This window comes from Chaetura pelagica, unplaced genomic scaffold, assembly GCF_000747805.2.
Source record: "Chaetura pelagica isolate M959 unplaced genomic scaffold, ChaPel_1.0 scaffold1341, whole genome shotgun sequence".
In the NCBI taxonomy this organism is placed as follows: Eukaryota; Metazoa; Chordata; class Aves; order Apodiformes; family Apodidae; genus Chaetura; species Chaetura pelagica.
In genome coordinates this window covers 203,693-221,142 of record NW_009952053.1, presented here as the reverse complement: position 1 = coordinate 221,142, position 17,450 = coordinate 203,693, and the positions used below count along the sequence as shown (strand labels likewise).

The following is a 17,450-nucleotide window of genomic DNA, read 5'->3' as shown; positions in this document are numbered from 1 at the left end:
GGAGGGCCTGGCCCAGGTTGCCCAGGGAGGCTGTGGCTGCCCCATCCCTGGAAGTGTTGAAGGGCAGGTTGGATGGGGCTTGGAACAGCCTGGGATGGTGGGAGATGTTCTTACTGCAGGGGCTTGGACTAGATGATGTTTGAAGGTCCCTCCCAAAACAAGCCACTCGATAATTCCATATTTCAGGTGTGTCTTTTTGTGGGCAGAACTCTGGAAATGTAATTGGTGTTTGGTAGCAATGACAATTTCTTCCTCTAGTGAAAGACACTACACGCCGAGCATGGTACATCTTCCAGGTTCTAGGCAGGAAAGCACATCATCCTGCTGAGCTTTAAACATCTCTCTTTTGAATTCTAGGTGGGTTTGCGAAGGTAAAATGTGCACGACATCTTCTCACTGGTGAAAAAGTTGCAATAAAAATCATGGACAAACTTGCTCTAGGGGTAAGCCAAAAGATAATTAAAAGCTGGTAGCACCTCCAGGTGTTCTGACATTCAGTGACATGTTCAACTGCTGCTGCTTGTCCTGCTGGCTAGTGATGGGTGCTGTAGACTTGAAAGAATTTTAACAGAAGGCCGCAAATCTCATGTCCTCTTGTGGACAGAGCAACATTCCATGGCTTTAAAATGGGGGAACTTAAATGTTACAGTAGTTCCAAAAAAACGCTGGTGACAGTACAAGGTGCTTTACGTCTGCCCCCCTGGGGTTTGTGCATCAGTGTGCCAGAATTGTAGGGGAGTGATGGCAGAGCTGTGGCTGGATTGAATCAGAGAAGGTGGGCTGTGTGCTGTCGTACAGATCCTGTGGAATTTTGTCTTCCACAATAGCCTGGTAGTGATGTACAGTGATGTACTGTCAGAGTGGTCAGCCATGTCACACCTTGCTCTTCTGATCTCCTAGGATGACTTGCCTCGTGTTAAAATAGAAATTGATGCCATGAAGAACCTGAGCCACCAGCATATTTGCCAGTTGTACCATGTGATAGAGACATCCAAGAAAATATTCATGGTCTTAGAGGTAAGAAGTGGTGTTTCTGCCATGGGAAATGTTCCTGGCTTTAGCTGTAGTGGTAGATGACAACAGAGATGAAATGGAACAGTTCTTAAAAAGTTATCTCAGTGATGAGTATGTTCAAGTTACTTTAGATCTGAGGCTGGTAGTATATTCTATGTTCTGTCTCTTGTAAAGGCAGCTCTTCACTGTTTACAGTAGGTGAAATTAGTTTAATTTCCTACCTTGCACTTGAGGTGTTTTAAAATAGCCTCAGCAGGACGTGCAGGACCCCAGAGCTCCCCTGTGACTGTCACCTCCTGGGCAGCTGGTGTCACCTGTGACGTGCCCACTGCACCACCCCAGCCAAGGCTCCTGGGGCTGTGCCTGGGACAGAGCAGGGGCCAGGGAAGGGCATCCTCCCTCTGCTCTCCAGTGCTCCTGTTGTTCAGTTTCCACTGCTGTGTTGTGTTCTGTGTCCTGTCTCTGCAGTACTGCCCTGGAGGAGAGCTGTTTGACTACATCATTGCCAAGGACCGCCTGTCAGAAGAGGAAGCTCGAGTCTTCTTCCGGCAGATCGTGTCAGCCATCGCTTACGTGCACAGCCAGGGATATGCCCACAGGGACCTCAAACCAGTAAGACAGATTTGCATAAATAATAGTCAACACTCACTTATTTCTCTGTTAGGAACCAGACTAAGTTATGTCTTCTCCATTGTTTTTAAAGAGAATGATTCCTGTGGTCTGCTGCATTCCCTAGCTGAGCTGGGTGCAGCTGTGAGTGAGGGAAGAGCTTCCTCTGAAAGAGAAGCAGAACACACTCCAGTTGGGAGTGGAGAAGAGACATGGATCTCACTTTGAATGTTTCTTAGGCATTTTTGTTATCTGGTACCTGGAGAGAGTCTCTGCTGCCACTGTTCTGCAAGCTGTTCTGTTTTCACACCCAAAGAGAAAAGTGACACTGGGAGTTTAAGCAAGTGGTCACTAGAGAGAGGGTGTAGGGGGAGGTGTGTGCTGCTGGAACCCATCCTGTGGCTTTGCTGTCGTCCTAGAGTTTAAGCACAGGTGTAAGAAATGGAGGATTTGAGTCAATCTCTCCTTGAAGGGGTTAGAAATGTACGTTTTTAAAGATGCTGAAAGAAAATTCTTAGTGCACAATCATGACAGCTCACAAAATATTTGTCTCCAAAGAGCAACTCTCCAAATGAAGAGTTGTACATCCCTTTTGGAAGCTTTTGGCTTGTAGCTGGAGAGCAAACAGATGTGTAAAATCGTGCCAATTTTTTGGGGTAGTGACTTGTAGAAGCTTCTGCTTGAACCCCCTTCTCCCAAGGATGAGGCAGCACAATCTCTGGGGAACCTCTTTGGCTCTTCACTGTCCTTGTTTCCAGTCTGAAGGTCTCTTGATGCTTGTTGCCTGTCATTATCCCACCATGCACTGCTGTGAAGAGGCTAGCTCTGTCTTCATGCCCTCCTTGGAGGTATTAAAAGGCTGCCTTGAGGTCTTCAAGGCAGCCTTCAAGGGTGAAAAAGAGGACAGGGGGATAGGAGCATCTCCCTGATGAGAGGCTGAAAGATCTGGGACTCTTTTGCCTAGAGATGAGAAGACTCAGAGGAGACCTTGTGAATGTATACAAGTATCTCAGGGATGGGTGCAAGGAAGATAGAGACAGGCTCTTCTCAGTAGTTCCCAGTGTCAGAATGAGGGGCAGCAGGTAAAAGGTGGAACACGGGAAGCTCAATTTAAATATGAGGACAAAACTTCTTTTCTGTGAGGGTGACAGAGCCCTGGGACAGGCTGCCCAGGGAGGCTGTGAAATCTCCATTTCTGGAGACATTCCAAACCCATATGGATGTGTTCCTGTGGGATGTGCTCTAGGTGATCCTACTTCAGTGGGACAGTTGGACCAGGTGATCTCTAGAGGTTCCTTCCAACTACAGCAATTCTGTCATTTTGTGTGATTCACTGAAGCTTCCTGATCTACAGGCTGTTTGAACGTTGTTCCCAGTGCTTGTCCTCATGGAGTAAGCAGTCCAGCCCCCTGAGCAGACTGGTTGCCATCCACTGAGCTTATTTCAGTTTGATGTCTGTCCTGTGCTGGGGGAGCAGAAACTAGATGCACTACTCTAGCTGAGCTGAACACAAGGCTGAAGTGACTCCCTCAAGCTACTCCCTGTGCTCCTTTTCATAGAAACACATAATAATGGAATGGGTTGGGTTGGAGGGACTTTAAAGACCATCCATTCCCAAACACCTGCATGGGCAGGGACACCTCCCACCATTCCAAGTGCTCCAAGCCCCATCCAACCTGCCCTTCAACACTGCCAGGGATGGGGCAGCCACAGCTTCCCTGGGCAACCTGGGCCAGGCTCTCCCCACCCTCCCATCTCAGCTCCAGCTCCCTCTGCCAGCTGGAAACCCTTCCCCCTGCTCCCATACCTCCCTGCCCTTGTCCCAAGCCCCTCCCCAGCTTTCCTGGAGCCCCTTCAGGCCCTGGAAGCTGCTCTCAGGTCTCCCTGGAGCCTTCTCTTCTCCAGGCTCAACACCCCAACTCTCCCAGCCTGGCTCCAGAGCTGCTCCAGCCCTCCCAGCATCTCCAGGGCCTCCTCTGGCCTCTCTCCAACAGCTCCATGTCCCTCCTGTGCTGGGGACCCCAGCCTGGCCCCAGCCCTGCAGGGGGTCTCAGCAGAGCAGAGCAGAGGGGACAATCCCCTCCCTGGCCCTGCTGGTCACGCTGCTGGGGATGCAGCCCAGGACACAGGTGGGCTCTGGGCACACGGCTGGGCCATGGGGAGCTGCTCATCACCAACACCCCAGCTCCTTTTCATCCATTGTCCACCCAGCCTGGAATTGTGCTTGGTTTTTAATAGAGTCCATAAAACTGCTGGCTGCCTTTTCTGCCAGAGCAGACAGACTGCTGCCCAGTGTCCAGCTCACTGTGTGTCGACCCCCCTTACCCAGGCCCTTCTCAGCAGGTAGGCAACAGTATTCCCCATCTGGAATATAACTGATCAAAGTCTCCACAGGAGAGGTTTAGGGGAGCTTCTAGCACTTAATGACAAAAAGAAAGAACGTGAAATACAATTTGGTTACTTGGATACTTTGATGATCAAAGCCTTCATGACTACTTTCTCTTTTACCAGGAAAATCTGCTCATCGATGAGGAACATAACTTGAAGCTGATAGACTTTGGACTTTGTGCAAAGCCAAAGGTAAGGATGTCGGTTGCTTTCACAGAGTGGAGCTAAATCGGCTACTGCACGCATGTAGAAAATGCATGTTTGACTTTAGGGAACAATGCAGAAACTTAACAAAGCCCCAGATTTCAGCTGTTTGCATGGCTGTAATCCAATCACTAATTATTTGTATGGCCTTAATTGTGTGAGGGAGTTACCTGCATGGTATGACCAGACTGCTCAGTCATTTCCTCCTCTGATGCACCATCTTTGATCCTAGTCTAAGGCAGAGACCATTCTGTATCCATTGCACCTGCACATGTAGAGGCCTGTGAAGCTCATGCTGGTGTGTATTTTTCCCTTAGAAGTGTCAATGGTGTACATTTTCTTTCAAAATATTTATGTGCATGTGGACATTGTGGATCGAATCAAATAGTTTATTGCAGTTACTTTTACAAATCCTCCCATTACAAATGCTTGTACTGACTTGTTTCCTGAGTTTGAAATTGGTTTCTAGGAGCCTTTTCTAATTGTGAGCTTGACATGAGAGGTGACTGCTGTTAAAAAACAATGTTTTACTAATCTGAAGACAGTTACTTGTCCTCAGATGGTTTTAATTGACTCAAATTAGAGCACCTTGTGGGCAATCAGGACTTCAACCACCATCCTGTGGTATAATATCATCTTACTCTGATCTGCTTGGAACAAAGTCCAGGCAAAGTAATAACACAGTTTTCATAAGGAAGCATTTTTGGTGGTTCTTCCTGAAGTTACTGCCTTAAATATTGGTATAAATAATGAGCTAGCCTTGTGCCCAGCAGTGGTTGGATCACTTCTTTCCCAGTTTCACTGCCCTTCTCAGTCACAATTCCTGCCAGAGGAGTAGTTGTGGAAAAGACTGCTAGGACAACAAATGAAAGAGCATCTTGGGATCTGAGCCTTTGTAGGATACTCGTGGTCTTAGATAACTTTTGCCTGTTAAAGCCATATGCTGCACCAAAAGCAAAATAAATGTTGAATGTAGATGCAGGGCAGAGAAGATGAAGGTGCTGAGGCCTGTTGGGTGCTCTTGGCGGCAGAGCTAAGCTGTGCTAAAGCCAGTGTGTGATGGGTTTGCTGTGTTACTGCAGGGTGGCCTCGACTACCACCTGAGCACGTGCTGTGGAAGCCCAGCCTATGCAGCACCAGAGCTGATCCAGGGCAAAGCCTACATCGGCTCGGAGGTACGTAGCACAGCTCTGGGCTGGGGGCTCTTCTCCTTGTACATTTAGAGGTGGTGATGTCCACATATGCTCACTTGGTTTGTCTCCTAAGTGCCACTGGACAGGTAGCACATGATGCCTTTGGTCACGGATCATGTAGCTGGATAGTTTGTCTCTCACTTCTTCGGTATCTCCATTTGTTGCTCCATATTTTGGTGCCCTACAAAAGAGTAACTTAAATTTCTTCCTTCTACCACACGTTCTTTCAAGCAGTGTTTTTTTCTGTTAGCTTATCTGAGTCTTGTTGCAATTTTTGTGCTGTCTCAGTATTTATCTTTGAATTGCTTTGTTTTCCATGAAGCCCTGTGCTTTTCAAACCTCTTTGGGTGGGAATGACAGTAAGAGCTGTGTGGATTTTGCTCCTCCTATACAAATAGAGAAGAAGTAGGAAGACTCTACAGTTAATGATAGTTGTGCTGACAACTGTTGTAATCAGTAATACGGTGCTGATGAAATCCCATGTCCTGAGTTTGATTTAATGTTTGCCAGTGAAATCTGTAGACTGAAGGTAATACAGCAATTTGGTGACCTAAGGAGAGGATATTGGTTTCACCAGTGCTTCAGCTTGAGTGAATTGAAAATTGAATTTGGATTATGTGCTTTCATTTGGAATGTAAGAGGGCTGTCCAGAGTTTAGGAACCTACTTTTCATGACTGGTATATGGGCTTTGCCCAAGGGGGACAGTATTACCTGCCTAAGCTATTTTTAATTAATCAAGTTAATGAACTTCCACTCACTTTGATTTTTCAGGCAGATATTTGGAGCATGGGAGTACTGCTGTATGCTCTACTCTGTGGCTTTCTCCCCTTTGATGATGACAATGTCATGGCTGTCTACAGGAAGATAATGGTAGGTGTTGCTGGTGCTAGAATACACTAGGGACAGACATGGCAAAGCACTGTGAGAGGCCTTGACTTCCCTGGTGGCCAAACCTGTTGAGCTGTGCCTAGGCCAAAAAGGCATATTTGCTGAGTTTTGTTATATTTTGCAACTTTTCCTGTCAATGTTTTGTGGGTTTGTTTCTATCTTCGCCCTTTGCAGTACTCTAGCTCAGCCCTATAATATGATAGGAATTTGGGTTTCAGGAGAAGCATTTTCCTGCTGGTGGGCTGTATTTTTGTGTCTGGGCCCTCATTTAGTTTCTCCCTGTGTAGTGTGGAATAGAATTGCAAATACATAATTTCATTCAGCAAAACTTATATTCTTACATGTCAGCTACTCTCGTGTCAATCAAAGTAGGATTTTGTATGTGCTATTATCCTTTTCTCCTCCAACATGAGGCTGAAGTGTAAGACAGCATAACTAACAGAACAAGCTGAAAAAATAACAACAGAATTCAGTCAGTGATACTATTTCCCTGTTGTAACTACAACTTCTGATGTAGCTGAGTAGCTGCTGTTCCACATCATACACATACCACTACCAACCACTTCTGAGCAGCCATAAAACTGATGTTGGTGAAGCCTCCAGTAAGCAAGTGGGATGAGGAATAGCTATGCTGGGTGAGGGCTTTGGCTTCCTCTGCCTCTTTCTCCTTCTCTCACTAGAAGTCTAATACATCTAAAAAACACTAAAAAATGCCTCAGGAGTATTCCAGGTCTACTCTGGTAGAAGACAACTGACACCTGATTTACACAATACGTGCTTCTGGGGTGCAAAACAGCCAGTTCTATGAAGTACAGGATTAGTTCATCAGACAGCATGGCTTTTTGATCTGGAATTGGAGTGGACTTGGGAACCTTGGCAGGAGATGTGTAGGAAGCTCAGTTTGAGTTGTTGTAAAGAACTTGAAGCAGTGGCTAACTGACCCAGAGAGATCATGTGAAGGTGTTGATGTTCAGATGGGTCACCATTAAAATGATAGTACTTTTCTGTTGCATAATCTTAGAATATATGAAGTTGGAAGGGACCCATAAGGATCAAATCTATCTCCTTGCTCCTCCCAGGACTACCTAATGCTGTCAGATGACTAATAGCATTGTCCAGACACTGTTAACAAGCACTTGCAATTTCCCAGTAAAATCACTGTGAAGGGGAATCACCTGGGCTGCCAGATTTGAGCTCCCATTCCCTCTCTGCTTGTGGTGTGAACTATGTTGTCCTCCCATAAGGTCTGTGTCACAGGAGAGCTTGTCTGTTTACAAACAGACTTTGGTAGGACAGAAGATCCCTCTGGCAGGTCGTTATACCAGGATGCAAGTCCTGAGTTACCTTAACCAGCTGGGTCAGTTGCCATTCTGTTGCACTTGTCAGTAGCTGAAACATGAACACAAAGCTTCTGTGTGGAATGGAGCCCCTGAGATCACCAGAGGTGGTTTCTGTGTGGTCACAGGAATAGAGCAGAGGTGTCTGGGCTGACAGGATGTTGGACAAGTTTTAAACTTAGTCTGGGTGCAGTCACAGGTGCCAAGATGCAGGCTGGACATTTCCACTCTGAATTTGTTTTCATCTTGTGTGGCTGTGAACTGAGAATTGCTTGGAACGAGGACATTTATGCACTATTGTGAAATTGAATTTCCCATATCATAGATCCTGAAATTTACTGTACCCTTGACTCAGAATTATTGCTCCAAGTCAGTGTAAGAATCTGCTACTTGAAACTAATTAGGACCCTATGACTTACATGCACTGTTCCTTTCTCTGAAATGCTGCACATTCTTCATTTGGAATACTGGAATAAGTGCCTTTACTCTTTGAATAAAAAATCAAGCATGTGATCCAAGTTCTGTAAAAAAAAATAAAATTCAGGTGTGATTTATGCATCTGGTAGCTACTGCAAACCACTCCCCTCCTGAGTTGCTCTCAGTCAGGTAGATGCTAGTTTGTTTTTTCTCCTTGCCTCATGTTCTGTAGCTATTTATTAAAAATAAAAGGCAGACCATGTGTACTACTTGACCTGGCTTAGTTTCAGAGGAAAGCTGCTTTGTGAAACATCCTACAATTTTTAAATAGTCCATTAGAAGAGCCTGTAAAGATGTAATTTAAATTCTTTAGTCTGTGATGTCAAAGCAATGCAAACTCTGCTTAAAAATATGTTGTATGTAAAACCAACTCTTGTTGAGATATTTACTTTGTACAAAGAAAACTTCCATGACCAATTGATATTTATGTCATTTCACAATGGCTGTTCACTGAATTTGTTTTCTCCATTTTTGTTGAAGTAAATGATCCTTGATGCTGAATTTGGCTTGGTTTTAGCTACTGTTGTATATCAAATCTGGACGCCATTTTCAATATTTTTCTTACCAAGAATGTAACAAAATGCCCCACAAAAAAGTAAATAATTTGATTGAAAGAAAGTTACCTTTTAGACCTGTAACCTTTTTACTGTCTGCATTATGAGTAGAGATTGAGACTCACATGAGATGTAACCAATTTAAAAAAAAAATCATCTAAATGTTGAGGGTGTGTTTTTTTGATGTCTGAAAAGTAGTGATTTTAACAAATTCACCTTTCAAAGTGCTAAGACCAGCCATTCATGTTCCAATCTGTTTGCACTGTAAAACCTCAGTGTCAGGTGGATGTGATGGAACAAGGCAGTAGATGAGGAGCATGTTGGCTGCAAAGGGGGCCTGAGATGGAAACAACATAGGAGGTGAGTGGCTGAGAACTGCAGCTCATTACCCAAACCAGCATTTTCCTTACTAACAGGGCTGGCTTTTAGCTGCCATTAAAGGTATTCAGGTAATTCTTAGAGCTGGGTTTGCCTGTGCCTGCTTCTCTTCTGTTTTGCTGGAATACAGATATCACTGTCATCCAAGTAATTTAGCAGTTCCTTTTGAGCTAGATGTTCAAGGTTCATTCTAAACCTTCTTCTTTTCTGCAGAGAGGAAAATACAGTATTCCCAAGTGGCTCTCTCCTAGCAGCACACTGCTGCTTAACCAAATGCTGCAGGTAAAGGTTTTGTTTCTATTCAGCAGGTCTGTAAAGTGCTACTGTCCAGGTCAAAGCATTAGACTGATGAAATACTTTTTAAAAATTCAGTGTTTAAACAAGTTTATTTCTTACAGATTTTTTAATAAAATATTATTGCCTTCTGCTGAAAATTCTGTGAGAAGAATGATTTGGTGTTAGCAAAGTTTAAAAAACAAAGTCTCCAAGCAGCCACAGCCTGCATTTGGTTGTTCTTAATTTGCTAAATAAACAAGGACTTTTCTGTAAATGAAGCTGAACATACTGAATAAGCATCTGGGCTCCATCTCAGCCATCTAGCCAATGCTGAATATTCCTGGCACATTTACTGTAGCTGTGCCTTCAGAGCTCACATGCTTGACCTTCCTTTTGGTGAAGCTATGAAACAGTGTTGGTTTCCATTTAAGCTTCTAACCACGCTAAAGTCTGAGCAGAAGACAAGTTGTTTCATCAGTTCTTCTGTGTTTTAAGTGTCATCTTGTTTTTTATTGTCCACAGGTGGACCCAAAGAAGCGGATTACAGTTAAGCACCTACTAAGTCACCCTTGGCTCATGCAAGGTTATTCTGATGCTGTTCAGTGGCAAAGCAAATACTCAGTAAGTACTTTTGTCAGATGAATACTAAAGTATTCAGTGTCACCTTTACTGGCACACTACCATCCTCACAGCAGGGGAGATGTGAAAACATTTCTCCAAAGATGAACTTTGAGATGGCCACAGTTCCTTTCTGACTCCTGCTGTTAAGATCTTACTGCTTTCTCTTGATTTCTTTTGAGGTGCAATTTCAAGTATGTTTTCATGGTTATTCTGCAGCTGATGCTTAATTTTCAAAGTAATTGACTTCTCATCAAAATGTCAGGTATTTCCACATATGAATGACCAGCTGGTTTTCCAGGCTGCTTGGTCAGTACTTGAAGGTGCAAAACACAAGTGCTCTGGAGAGCATGTTCAGTGTGGTTAAGATTAATCTTGTATCTTGTCCTCACTGAGAATGGCCAGTTTGAGTCTGACCTCACTGAAAGTATGTTCATCCTGTCTCCATCACTTTTTTTCACTTGTGTGAGAGACTCAGGTGATATGGTGAAGAAAATTTTACAATAATCTAGCTGTCAGCAGTAAGCACTGAGTAGTCCCTGCATGTTTGCAGCCAGTGCTCCCCATCGGCCACTGGGTGCCAGTGTTCATCTGGGTAAAGGAGGCTCTGCTGTGCTCACAGCATCAGGCCTAGGGAAGGTGTGCATGTCTGATAGCTCTGAATATTTATGGCGAGGTGAAAGTGCAGCTTCCATTCTAGTAAAAATTTCATCTGCTGTCAGGCTTTCTTATTTGAATTCACAGCCCCTCACCAAGGAGGGCCCAGGCTATGAAGTTGTTGAAGTTGTATGACTTCTGCAGTCTGTTCTCTACAATACTCAGCTATGATGCTCTTTGAAATAGAAGGTCTATAATCATCAATATTGCCTCAGCCCTCTGGGTTTCACCACAGTGTCAGAGGTGGATTATGAAACACCTTGAAAGCCTCATGCTTCAATATCCCTCATGTTCTTGCAGCTGGGACGTCTTGATGAAGACTGCCTAATGGAGCTTTCTGTGTTTCATAAACAGAGCAGGGAGAGTATATTGGAATTAATATCAGAGGTGAGTAGTATGTATTAGTAATTAAGCACAGTAATACAGTAAATAAACTTACTATATTAACAGACTAATGCTGACTTATTCTGAATGGATTTTTAATACTCTTCATATTCAAGGAGTCCTTACCCTGTAGCTTATTACTGCAGTTCTGAAATTCGGTTTTTTTTCTTGTTTCCTCTTTTAATTGTACCTGTGATGTTTCCTAAACCTTACTGTTATTCCCCACCTTTGTAAAATCCATCTGAATCTCTTACAGTCAAAACAGAACCACAAAAATTTGTAGCTGAAAAAGAGATGCCAGTTGCTGGATTAACTCTTGGCTTTGAAATGGCTCAACGAGTAAGAGGAAAAAAAAATTAAACTGAGAGAAAAATAGCAGACAGACTATAAAATCTTTTTTCTTTTTATTTTGGAGTTCCTATACACAGTTCTGGAAGAAGTGAGTGTGTTTCATCCCTTTTGAATACAGAGGACAAAGTTGAACTGACTACTTGTAGAAGAATTGTACACGTTAACAATGATGTCTGCAAGCTGTAGAAGAGACTTAAAACATGACACACTCCAGCTTTAACCTGCATCTGAAAATTCTCCCTTTAAATGGAATTTCTTAGGTTCTTTGTACATGGTAGCAGTGACACAGTTAATTGCTTTGGAAAGACTGTTACGTAGGGGTGTAGTAAAAATAAACTTAAAATGTGCACAATGCTTAAGCTGGATTTGTGGAATTAATGCTACTTGTTCTTCAGAAATAGGAAATAGTCTGAATAATCTGTCTACATGGGAAAACTGTCCTTCCAAATCAGTTGGTGGCCTTTTCCTAGTCCTTTACTGGAAGACTTCTAATCCCTTATAATTCAAATTAATTGTACAATGCTGAAAACCTGTCAAGCATTGTACCCATGTTCCTCACACAAGCAGATTTGCTGAAAATCATGCAGAAATTTGGTGCTGCTCACAGAGGGAGGATGGGGAGAGACTTCAAAAAATTGAGATTCTGGTTTAAATATTGCCTAGACTGAATTGATAGCTTTGCCATTCACTTCAGTACATAGATTCTGGTCCCACATTATTTTTCATGCTGGTGAGTGTACTACAGACTAACTTGCAAAGGTCAACCACCATGATCTGTTTGTTGATCTCAGACACTTAGTGTGAATTAACTGAAGTCTGAAGTTACACTTAAGTGACCAAAGATGAAGGATGCACAAGAAAAATGTGCAGAAACTCAGAAACTTTCAGAATGCTGAGCTTGCTTTGTACTACAATATTTTCAAAGAGGAGTTTAAAATAGTTTTTTAATTTGTATCTGTTTCTTTGTTTTTCCCCTAGTGGAAATATGACCAAATGTCAGCAACATACCTCTTGCTTCAATCCAAGAAGGCTCGTGGCAAATGTGTCTGCTTAAGAGCTGCATGTCTGGCAGGACGTGGCAGTGCTACACCCTCAGAACACTGCCCTGCAGTAGCAGAGCTCTGCCTGGGAAAACACACTGGTGCCCTAAACAAGGGAGCAGCATGTGTGCAGTCAGCCAAAGTCTTGGTCATTAAACAGCTCTGTCTCCTCATTAACATGTTTTATCAGGCTGGGCAGCTTCTGTGTATTGACTTTACAAGAATAACAATCTGGGAGAACATGGAGCATGACTGCAGAGAATCTTCCCTTGGATACTCACAGAAATGGACTAAAACTGCCCATTGTCTGGACTGTGTGTTCATTCCAGATCTTCCTGTGATGCCCAGCTTCTTGCTGCACTCTCATCTTTGCCTCTAGGTGTTTTTGTCACTGGGTAGTTACATTTACCTGGCCAAGTAAGGTCTTCTGACTTCTGAAGCATCTGGGCAGCCTACTCTGAGGTGACGTGGGTGCTACATGAAGTGATTGATGGTCAAAGTGGAGAGACCCATTCCTTCCTCATGTTTCCTTTTAGAACACAATTCCAGGGGCATTCTGTTTGTTTTGGGTAAAGGAAGCACACTGCTGATGTTTTTCTGATGACCTGGATTCTCAAGCAGTTTTGTGTATCTCGGGGTGCTTTCTAATCCTGTGGTGTGGTAGCAGAGTGTAATTAGGGGAATCCAAAACTTGTCTGAAGCTGCTGAATCGCTGGCAATACCATATGTAATATGCAGCTAAATGTGATGTCTGTGATACTCATCAGTGTCTCACAGGTTCAAAAGTATTCAGTAAAGTTGCAGACTTCCTACCAGCCATTCCTGCTCCTGCTGGAACTGCAGACAGGTATGTGAAACTGCCAGCTGGATCTATGGATGAGCCATTCCCTGCTCTCCCAATGAACACCTACTGTGTGCCCAGTTCCACTGTGTGTAGATCACTGCAGTTCCCTCACATAGCTGCTCTGAAGCACAGGTGGCAGCTCCAAGGTCACCAGGGCTGCCTTGCAGACCATGGGTCACAAATGTTGCTGAATATGCAGTGTGACTTCCATCATCAGGGTCTGTCTCCTGCACTTCTCCAGGTTCAGGAGCCCTAATGCTGTGAAGTTACTTCATCTCTAGTGGTGTCTGAAGTGAACTGATCTGGTTAATGATACTGAATACATACATGATGCCCTCAGAGGTGGTTGTGCAGATATCTACACAACACAACAACCCACTAGCCCTTCTGCAGCTCAGGACATGCTTAACTTACCCACATGTAGATACTGTGGGTGAGTATCAACCAAATTTGTTGAAATGCTCAACTAGGAAAGTTCTCTAGCTAGAGCAGGTCTAATGTGGAGACAAGAAAGCAAAACATTAAACTTAACCAGTTTCTGAATTTGGTGGCACAAGTTTGTACATAACACTGCCTTATTTCAAGCAGTTTGACGTAGGATATTCCAAGAAATTCACCCTGGCATGAGCTTCATCTGGAACACAGTAGATAAGGAATCCTATTCAGACATTCATATGGCAATGGGATTTGATTTCCACCATAATATTGGACTGTTGGCTTCTTGGCTGTAGCCAGCAGCCTTCTGGCAAGGGCATTCCACTAAGTCATCACAGTAGGTCTGGTATAGCAGGAAGCTCTATTTCTATTCCAGCAGTGCTGAGAGATCTGATCGTTGCAATACCCTTGATCAGAGGCCAAGAAAAGCTTGTCATCAGCAGAGCAAAGCTTCCTGAGATGGAGTCCATTCCAACTGGGGACTGATAAGTTTAAATAACTGTGTACCATCTCACTGACGTGGTATGAAACAAGTCTTTGGGAAGAGTTTCCTGAAAATAGCAAAGGGTGCTAGAAACTCAGGATGCCTTAGTAGACATTGGTGGTCTGTGGTGTGAGCCATGAAGGTTGGCAACCCTGGCTGAAGTTGTGAGTCTTCTGATTTGCTAAATGATGGGTTTTGGGGCTAGTAATTAGACAAAGGGCTCTGAATGCTATTTCAAATACTGTTGCAGCTTCCATAATCACCTTTTGGATGAAATGTGTTCACTTTTATCCAACCCCCTTTCAGACATTACTGCATTTTTTTTCTTGGGTTCTTCCCAGCTTATTTGGCTTTTGGTAAAAAGACCTTGTGGTCAAGTTCTGAAATCAAAGGCAGGTATTTTTTTGTGAGTTGCTTCTCTTCTTGATAAAGGCCAAGGCAGATGACTTGATAATGATGCTCTGAGGATGATTTCACAGCTGCTTTTGATAAAAATAACAAATCCACAATGACCATAATAAGAACTGAGAGAAGGCTTAGACTTAATCAGGAAAGTGTCACTAAAATCTTCCTTTTAACTGTACTGTGGAATCTCAACCGAATCTCTTTTCAGTTGGAAAAAGCTGTGACAAATGAGGATCTGCCAGACTGCAGGGAAGAGCCCCAGGCTTTGGGATCTGCAGAATTTTCTGATGCAGCTTCATGGTTTGAAGAATCTCCTTCAGAAGAATTTATTCTACATACTTGCAAAACAAAGCAGGTGTTGGAAGAGTAAATACTAGTTCCTTAAAAAAACCCAAACTGTTCTTAATCTAAAAAAAATCTTACTCTCTTTGTATAGAAAACTTTACGTTTTTAAGTGCTTTTTCATGGGCCCTGGCCAAGGGGAGTTACAAACTGAGTAAAGAAATGTTTTGAACATATAGCTTAACATAAATTGTGGCTTCCTCTAGCTGTGGGCCACTATTTGTCTGATGAGAACTTTGACATTTGATTTGCTTAAAAACAACATCTAGGGAATGAGTAAGTGAGGCAATGAGGATTTTAAAACTGGTGGGAAAACAATTAGGTGCAGCAAACAAGATTTTAGACTAGAGCTGAACAAGTCTTTGAAGAAGTTCAACCTCTCTGTATTGGACAAGAAAGTCCAATACAGCAATTAAAATTATATGATTAAACCAAATGAAAGTTCTTAGCTGTATTTAAAGGCACTGGTGAGGAATAGTCTTAAATGTGCAAGCTGAAGAATGCAGAAGGGCAGATAAAGAAATGGCAAGTGGCTTGAGATCTTTGTTAGAAAGAGGGAATCAGAAGTATTAAAGAGTTTTTAACTCTTTTGGCCAAAAGGCAGGCATTGTGTGTTGTTTTTAACCTGCTTCAAATTTAGAATTTCCTTGTCTATAACATCCCTGAGTGTGATCAGAATACAGCAAAGGATGTATTTTGTTTTTTGTTACATCTCTTGTAGCATCCAAGGGATGATGCTCAACTGGATGATACAGAATTCACAATGTCAACTCCAGTGACAAGAAAAGTGGTAACAAAGATGGATGGAAACAAAGAGAATGTTGATCCAGAGTTGACTTCAGGAAATGAAGTGCCCTTTGAGCTTTGTGCTCTAAAGACTCCTTTTGCCAAGAGTCAGGCTGAGTCTCAAGTGGAACCCACACCCTTCCAGGCCCCTGCCCTCAAAGGTACCTTGAATGTAACTAATGAAAACCAGGAGCATATGCGTTGCTTAGAAATTATTGTGAATGCAGCTATGAACACAAAATGTGTGTATTCAACATACCTGTTTTTGGAAGACTTTAAATTTTTTTCCATAATCACCAGTCCAGCTGTTTGACCATGCACCAGGGCACATTCCATGTGTGTTAACTGCAGCAGGGATTGCTGCTCACAGCACCACACAGGCACCTTGTGGCACCCTGACATGGAGCCAAGTTCCTAAGACTTGTATGTGGTTCCATGAATGTTGAGAATGCAATTTCCTCAACACTGTTTTTACTTTGCTGTTACCTTGAGTGGAAATATAGGTGTTGTTCTAGTCAAGGCTTTTATTGCCTCTTCTAAGAGGAATCTAACTTGGGATTTCTCCTTGCTCAGTAGCAGTGCAGTGTGGCAGTGTGGACACTTATGTTAGCAACCTGTAGACAGAAATCTGTCTAAATTATGTCAGCTTTTCTGAGTTACCAAAAATTTCTGTCCTCAATCTCTCTAGTCCAGCCTTATGACACAGGGGTATCCTGCATGGACATCACCATTCACATAATTCCCTTCAGCCATTAACATAAAGGGTTTGATGTTGGTGCTGTACATGCTACCTCTGTCCTGCAAATACGAAGGACTCCCTGCAGTAGGAGACTCTTGTGTTCCAAATGCCAAGGAACATTGTTCAGAGACAGTCTTTGCAGGCTGATACAAGCTCTAGAGGATCTTGGACACACTGTTCTCTAGGAATGTCCTTTGTAAAGGATTTAAGGGTGTGCACCACAAAGACTGGTTGTTGATGCAAGCTTGACTTTTGTCTTAAGATTGTATGTGGTAACTTGTGAAGTTTGTCTGCATGGTAGGTTTAGAAGGCAAAAGTAGGTAGTCCTGAAATGGAAAATGTGGAAGTACTGCTTCAGCTCCTTGTGACAAGATGTTTCTGAGGATTAAACAATGAAAAACTGGTGGTTTCATTGAAAGATCTTTGATTCAGGAAAGGTAGTATTGATACTCTAAGAGGTAGAAAAGTGGAAGGATCCATTGGAAATGAGATCATCATTGTCTGGGGCCAGGTCCAGCTCTGTGGAGGGCAGAGACATCGAATGTGGAAGTTGAGTTTAATTGTACTTGATGTTTCACCTAGTGTTTGCTTCTGCACATTCAGAGCTGTGCTCTGCAGAGCTCTGCCAATGTGTGGGTAGTAGAACTTTCTAGGCTGTTATCTATTAAGCTTCACAAGATAAGCTCACACTCTTCACATCAGAGAAGAGGCTTGGTGAGGGATACAACTATGCAAGACAATGAATTGCTCAGTATCTATTGTGGGACCAGGGGCAGAGCAAGAAAGCAATTCTAATCCTTTTTCTTTCCAAAATTTTGATACTGAACTGCACTGGCCACTGTCGGGCTTGACTTGTAGATCCCTGGGGAAATAAGTCACAGTACTTCTTTGGTAGTGTAGGGGTAGTGTTGTTATTTTATTAAAAACATATTTTATCATTCTGAAGGTGAAGACCTGAGATAGAAAAGGGGGCTAGTTTTAGAAAGAAATAATTGGTTATGAGAAAGAGTTGCTGAGGAAAAAAGTCTTTATGCAAAAACATTCCT

General features: G+C 43.1%; 1 protein-coding gene across 1 annotated transcript in view; it reads left to right on the top strand.

Annotated features, from left to right (window-relative positions):
- The first annotated feature begins 132 nt into the window (after positions 1–132).
- Positions 133–17,450, top strand: part of MELK (maternal embryonic leucine zipper kinase) — a 23,423-nt gene continuing 6,105 nt past the window's right edge. Inside the window, exons 1-13 of the mRNA XM_010003651.1 lie at positions 133–145; positions 358–443; positions 901–1,017; positions 1,483–1,626; positions 4,135–4,203; positions 5,298–5,390; positions 6,181–6,279; positions 9,257–9,325; positions 9,842–9,940; positions 10,895–10,981; positions 12,308–12,436; positions 14,746–14,892; positions 15,601–15,842. Of these exons, the coding sequence (XP_010001953.1) occupies positions 133–145; positions 358–443; positions 901–1,017; positions 1,483–1,626; positions 4,135–4,203; positions 5,298–5,390; positions 6,181–6,279; positions 9,257–9,325; positions 9,842–9,940; positions 10,895–10,981; positions 12,308–12,436; positions 14,746–14,892; positions 15,601–15,842 (1,394 nt within the window). The remainder of the gene's footprint in view (positions 146–357; positions 444–900; positions 1,018–1,482; positions 1,627–4,134; positions 4,204–5,297; positions 5,391–6,180; positions 6,280–9,256; positions 9,326–9,841; positions 9,941–10,894; positions 10,982–12,307; positions 12,437–14,745; positions 14,893–15,600; positions 15,843–17,450) is intronic.